The sequence below is a fragment of the Acanthisitta chloris genome, unplaced genomic scaffold (genome assembly GCF_000695815.1).
Source record: "Acanthisitta chloris isolate BGI_N310 unplaced genomic scaffold, ASM69581v1 scaffold2019, whole genome shotgun sequence".
NCBI classification, from domain to species: Eukaryota; Metazoa; Chordata; class Aves; order Passeriformes; family Acanthisittidae; genus Acanthisitta; species Acanthisitta chloris.
The window spans coordinates 1-6,428 of record NW_008692872.1 but is presented as its reverse complement, the minus strand read 5'-3'; the positions used below and the strand labels follow the sequence as shown (position 1 = coordinate 6,428).

General features: G+C 51.3%; 1 protein-coding gene across 1 annotated transcript; it reads left to right on the top strand.

Moving 5' to 3' along the window:
• Window positions 1–347: 347 nt before the first annotated feature.
• Window positions 348–6,397, top strand: IQCD (IQ motif containing D; the record flags this gene model as incomplete). Its single annotated transcript, XM_009082815.1, has 5 exons — window positions 348–992; window positions 2,149–2,382; window positions 3,697–3,768; window positions 4,615–4,879; window positions 6,322–6,397. Coding segments are annotated over exons 1-5 (1,292 nt in total), but the record flags the coding sequence as incomplete, so codon positions are not given.
• Between the last annotated feature and the right edge of the window lie 31 nt (window positions 6,398–6,428).

Sequence of the window (6,428 nt, the reverse complement as noted above, 5' to 3'; positions counted from 1 at the left end):
CCCCGCCACTTTCCAAGCCAGGAGCCCATTACTCCATCCCCAGTGGAATCTGACAGCCCCTCTGGGTCAGAGCCCTCAGCTCTAACCCACAACCCTATGTCCTGTCCCCGTGCCCAGGCAGGGAGAACTCCAGTGCAGTCTGAAGCTCCCACGTTTTCCCACGTTACATATTTTCTCTAATGCTCTCACTATGTTATCATTTCAGAGAGAAAATTCAGGAAGGAAGAATATGTGACAGTGGCAGCACAGGGACCTCGATGTGCTCTGAGAGTCTCACCTTGTGTCAAGAGCTGTCGTGTCCTTTATAGACCTCCAACCCCTCAACCCAGAGGTGTTTAACTGAATCCATGGCAACAGGGGATCCAGCTGCGTTCCAGGCATCATCTCAGGAGGTGAAGCAAAGAGCCTTGGTGAAGGGCATGGCAATGAGTCCCTTGGATGCCATGAGGGTGTCAGATCCACATCAGTCAAAGCCTGACAGCATTGAGACAGAAAGAGTCCTGACTGTCCTGGATGAGACCATTGCCAAGCTGGAGATGATCAGGTTGATCCCATGGATTACTGTCTCTCTGAAGAAGTCTGCTGAGATGTTGGGACCTGAGATCACTGACAGCCTGATGGAGCACCAAAAGCTTTCCGAGAAAGTGCAGGAGCTGCTCTCCAGCCTTGAGGCAGAGGAGACCATGAGAGCTGAGGAGCAACGCCTGAAATGTTCTGCTAGAGACATCCTGAGGCTCTTCCTGGCCAACCCTTTGCTGTGCGAGGGGCTGAAATCTGAGGTGCAGGTGAAACGTTCACCAGCTGATGCATTTATCACAGCCTTTGTGGAGTTCAGGGGTTTCATGCTGGAAAGACTCCTGACCAGTCCCATAGAAGAGGAAGAGAAGGTTCAGTTCATGAGAAACATCTCCCTCCAAGTTGAGGAAAACACTGCAATGATCACAGCTCTGAGGGCAGACCTGGCAGCAGCCACCAGGGCTCGGGAGGAGGAGGTGAGATCCTGTGGGAATATGCTTGCCAACAGAGTGTTACTGAAGCAAAACTTTGGGAAGCTAAAACCTGATCCCTTTATTGCAGTTCCCAAAGAACAAGTTCCAGAAATCATTTCTAGACCAGATTCTAAACTTAAAGATACAATTTTTATTGCAAAATATAATGAAAGATGCTTATTGCATGCTTGATTTTCTCTTTAAACTTGAATTTGGCATGTTTTGAATCTGTTCTCACCAGCCAACTTGACCCACACAAGTTCCAGAGGAGCTGCAGGACAGGCACAAGTTGCTCTGGTGGTGACCTGGCAGGGTGACAGTGCCAGCTGCTTCCTTCCTTGCTCCTGAAATGATGGAAAGTCATTCCAGGGAGAGATTGCTTTGATTAAAAGCCATTTTTAATATCTGCCCTGTCTTCACTCTTGCTTAAAACCAACATTTCTGTGCCTTCCAACTCTAATAGCTGCCTTGGAGCTTTGTGATTAATCAGTGATGAGATGAATTACATGGCTTGCTAATTGTATCTGCAGCACTTCCTGAGCCCCCGGGCTGTCCCAGCATCCAGGCCCTGAGCTCCCAACAACATTCTTTTGTTTCTTACCTGTGCTTCTCCTTCTCCTCCCTGCAAGAGGGGTCACTGGGGAAGGTTTTGTCCTGTGCCGGCAGAGCCAAGGCCCTGCTTTCCCCATTCCCTTTGCTCCCTGGAGATCTGAGTATTGAGACACTTGAGATTCTTATGTGCAATTTGGCAGCTTGTCCAGGGCATTGGGAATAAATTTGTTTCACTGGACCCAGCTGAGGATTTCCCTGAGGGAGCTTCATCTCCCAGAGTCACTCGGAGCCTGATCCAGCTTGAGGGAGCACAGGACTTACTCCACGGAATCTGATTTGGCTTGGTTTGTTGACTCTCTGCTTTTACTAACAGGTTCCCAGAGGAGCAAGGGGGAAAGTTTCCAAAGCTCCTGTGTAAGTCTGACTCTTACCTCAGCTGACAGTAGCAAGTCCCTGGTGCTACCTAAGGGTCTCCTCTAGGATCTCCTCCTCCTTTGCAAGGGTAGTTCCTTGGATCTTATCATCCTTGCAAGGGTCTTTCTTCTCCTGACCACCTTATGCCTCACTGGCATTTCCCAATGGGATTGCTCTTGTTTTCTGGCTGTAGATCAACAAGAAGGACAAAGTGATTGAAGACCTCAAAGCCAGCATGGAAGACCTGGCCAGAGACTGCAAGGCTAACATGGAGCAGGTCAAGATGGAAGGGCACAACCAGCAGAAGAAAGACGTGGAAGCCTCCCAGGCCAGGTGTGCCAGGCTGCAGCAGGACATTCAGCAACTGAGGGCACAGCTCAGTGCACTGGTGCTGGAGCACAGAGCCTCAGAGCTGCTGCTCAGGAAGGTAAAGGGAGGAGAGCTCTGGGACAGGAGATTAAACCTGTGTGTGGAGCTGTCAGCTCTGGCTGCTGCTGCTGCTGTGAGGCATTACTTGGTCCCTGCCGGTTCCTGGCAGGATGCACATGGTGCTTGTCAGAGCACACACACTCTGTCCTCATGCTCTGCTAGTTCCAGTGCAAAGCAGCCCTGCAGTGACAGCAGAGACAGAGCTGTCACAGGTCCTGCTCCTGCCTGGGCCCTGGGAACACCTGCACAGGCACTGTGACATAGCACGGGAGGGTGTCACAGTGCTGAGCAGAGAGCAGGACACACCATGGGGGAGGGACAGTGCAGGGACAAGGCATCTGGTGTAGGATGAGCAGACCAACCACAATATTGGCTCGGTATAAAGGCATCTTTTAAACTTGATTTAATATTCAAGGTGGAACATGGGCTCAACAGTTCCCGCTCTCAGCAGTTCCTGCTCTGCCTGGCACTTGGTTGAAGTCACAAACTAAGGAATTGGTTTGTGTTGAATGAAGGGTAAATGTGATTTCCTGGAATAATCACAAACTGGTTTGGGTTGGAAGGACCTAAAGCCCATCCAGTCCCACCCCGTGCTATGGCAGGATACCCACACTGGTGATGGGGCATGGAGTGGCAGCAAGACTGGGCATTGACAAAGCATCAAACTCAAATTAGAGCTTCAGTACAAGCCCCAAAATATCCCTGTTTATACCTCCTGTGGTGCAGTGGCTGTGTCAGGCAGTCCCTGAGGCTGCAGGCCTGGTAGCCCTTGGGACATCCTGGGGCAGTGTCACTGTGATGGGCTGTAGTTGATCCTTCCCTTGAAAATTCCACAGACCACATACAGCAGCTGGGGGTAAACTGCCTGTACCTTCTTACGTTCTGCTAAGTTGTTTCACAGCTAGAAACACCTCATTTTAAAAGTCACCATCTCTTGAGTGCTTTCTGTCCTGCTTTCATGCTTTGCAGTTTTCTCTGGCTTCAATATTTGGGTGGTTGCCCCAGTTTGTCAATGACTTGCCACATTCCAAAAGACACATTAATTTCCTCCTGCAGAAAACACTTTGAGGTGCCATTCAACCCCCATCTTAATGCTGGAAACCAAACAAAGCTCTGTGGGCCTCAGGGAAGGGCCCAGGAGAATCCTCAAACCAGGGCAAACCACATGTGTGTCAGCTGAGGGACATCACAGGGAGGTGTTCTACTCGGGTATAATGGTGCTGGGGCTCAAAGCTTCCCTGTTTGCTCACTCAGGATACTTCTTTCCAGGCCTCAGATGCCTGCAGGGGTGCAATCTTGTTTTGTGTTTCAGAGGAATTGCAGAGCTGAGACAGAAATTCAGAACTGGATCCAGAAATATGATGCAGACATGGCAGAAAAACAGGTATTGGCTCTGCTTTGCCAGGAGGTGATTTGCTTGGGTACGTTTCTGTCCGAATGGGTAGGAAGTCAGTGAAGTGAGGGGCAGTTCTCCATTCAGGTGAACTATAGGAAAGGGATCTTCATCCTGCCTATGTGTCCAGGAGTTCTCTGCTCCTTTACTCTAGGAAAAGTTACATCCACTGCTAAATCCCACAGTGTTTGGGGGAAATAGGTCACCACATTCTGTCAGGCACATCCACCTCATGCCAGGAAACAGTTTTCATCCAATCCCCAATCCTGTTGGCCCTGCCTGGTGCCCAAATCCTTCTCCTGTTTCTGCTGGGTGCTAAGGCACCCAATAGCCTGCACCCAACTGAGCCATGACAGGCTGAGGGGACACATCAGCTTCCCCAAACCTCACCTCTGAGGAGGCCCTGGTTACTTTCCTGTTCCTGCGGTATTTATGGGGATGGATAAAAGCTGCTGGATTCCTAATAGAGCAAAGTGCAGGGAGGGGCCTGGCTGTTAATTATAAGGAATTCTGTTTAATAATGGGATTGTTTTGGTTTCCTGATGCTGGAGCCCCATGTTTGGGCAGGTTTGGGGCAGGATTTACTAAGGCAGACACAGCCCCACACTGCTGAGGCCCCAGATCTTCCATGTGAGAGCATTTTTCACAGGAGCATGAAGATCCTGGGACATGGCAGCTCAGGAAATTCTCTGGGCACAGGCCACCTTTCTGAGTGCCTTTGGAAAGACTCAGCTCAGCTCCGAGTTGTGGTTCTGTGTGGATTTGGGAAGGGTTTCAGGAGCTGTCCCTGGGGAGGAGCTGCTGAGTGGCTGTACCTGATATCTGCTGTTTCACCAGGCCGAGTATGAGGAGATTCATGCTGCCTACAGCCAGGAGAAGGCTCAGCTGGCCCTGCTGATGGACAAACATGCTCTGCTGCTCCAGGAATATTCCCCGATTGACGAGGCGCGCAGATTGCTTCGGGAGAAGGAGGAGAAGGCTGCGCAGGAGTTGGCCGCCAGGACCCGTGCTGCCATCTGCATCCAGGCCTTCTGGAGAGGCTACTTGGTGCGGTCTTTCCTCAGGTCAAAGAGGAAGAAGGACATGGCCAAGAGCAAGAAGGGCAAGAAGGGCAAGAAGGGCAAGAAATAAATCCCAACATCTATTCCCTCCCCTCTGGCAGAGCTTCTGGGTCTGAGCTCTTCCAGATAAAAGCATTAAATCATTAAGGTTGGGAAAGACCTTTAAGATTATCAAGTCCAACCATCAGCATCACCATAGTCACCACTGAATCATGTCCTCAAGTACCATAACCACAAGTCTTTTGAACCCTTCCAGGGATGGTGGCTCCACCACTTCCCTGGGCAGTCCGTTCCAGGGCTTTGGAATCCTTTCCATGAATGTTCCCTAATATCCAAGCTGAACCTCCCCTGGCACAACCTGAGGTTGTTCCCTCTTAACCTATCACATCCTGCTTGTGTGGATTTGGGAGCCTCTGCCCCTTCCGATAGGAGGAACTGCAGGACTGTGGTTACCAGTGTGAGGAGGGACACAAGTCCTGCCTGTGCATCACCCCCGGAGTCTGGGATTTTCAGGAGGGTGGGATGTGGCACAGCCCAGCTTGTGCCCTGCTCCCACTCCTCTCCCTAAGCCAAGCAGCAAACTGTGCCCTGTTCCATGCAGATCCCTGTTGCAGCACACTCTCCTCTGGATTCTTTAGTGTCTAATGCCCCGAGAGCACATCACAGCCTTCTCCTTTACCAGGGACATCCATCTAGGGGCTTTACTCCTTCAGACTCCCATTTTCAGGAGCTATGGAGCAGCTTCCTACAACAGAGCCCTTTCCTGCTCATGAGCTGGAAACCAGACATGGATAAAGTCATGCACAGAGAGCTGATCTTGTTTCAGTTCCTTGGGAATTGAGGCTGTTAGTTGCTACCATAAAGGCCCAGGCACCTTCTCTCACACATTCTGAGAGCAAACAGCATTTTGGATCCAGCCTCCAGGGACACTTCTTCACTCCTGACTTCAGTGGCCCTTCCTTGCAGCCCCCCGTCCCAGGCGAGGGCAGTGCCACTGGCTGCAAAGCTGCAACAGCCTCCGGGTCAGGTGAGACCTCTCTGTCCTCTGCCATGGCCAGAGGAGTTGTGTTCCCTTCTTGGCAGAATCCAAGAGACTTTGGGATGTTGGTACCCATGTGGGCACTTTGGGTGTAGTTACATCAAGAGGGACATTCCCTCTCCAGGGAGGCTTCAGTTCCCAAACCCCAACAGCTTGAGAATTCCTGGTAAAAAAATTGTTCAGCTTGGAGAAGAGAAGGTTCCAGGGAGACCTCAGAGTCCCTTCCAGTGCCTAAAGGGCTTGGAGTGCCTCATCGGAGCTGTTCCCAGGGCCCTCTGAGCCCCTGGCAGGGCTCCCTGAGCCAGCAGGGAGAGGTTTGTGAGCAGGTGATGGGCAGGAGTAATGCGATTAGTGGGATCAGGGGGAATTAGGGAGATCAGGGAAAGGCAATGCTCGGGATGGAGGGGTGGGAAGAGAAGAGAAAGGAGAAGGGAAGGAGAGAAGAGGGGAAAGGGAAGTGGAAGATGGAAGAGAAGGGGGAAGGGAAGAGGGAAGTGAAGGACAAGAGTGAAGGGAAGGGGTCAGGGAGGACAACTGGAGAAAGGGACGAG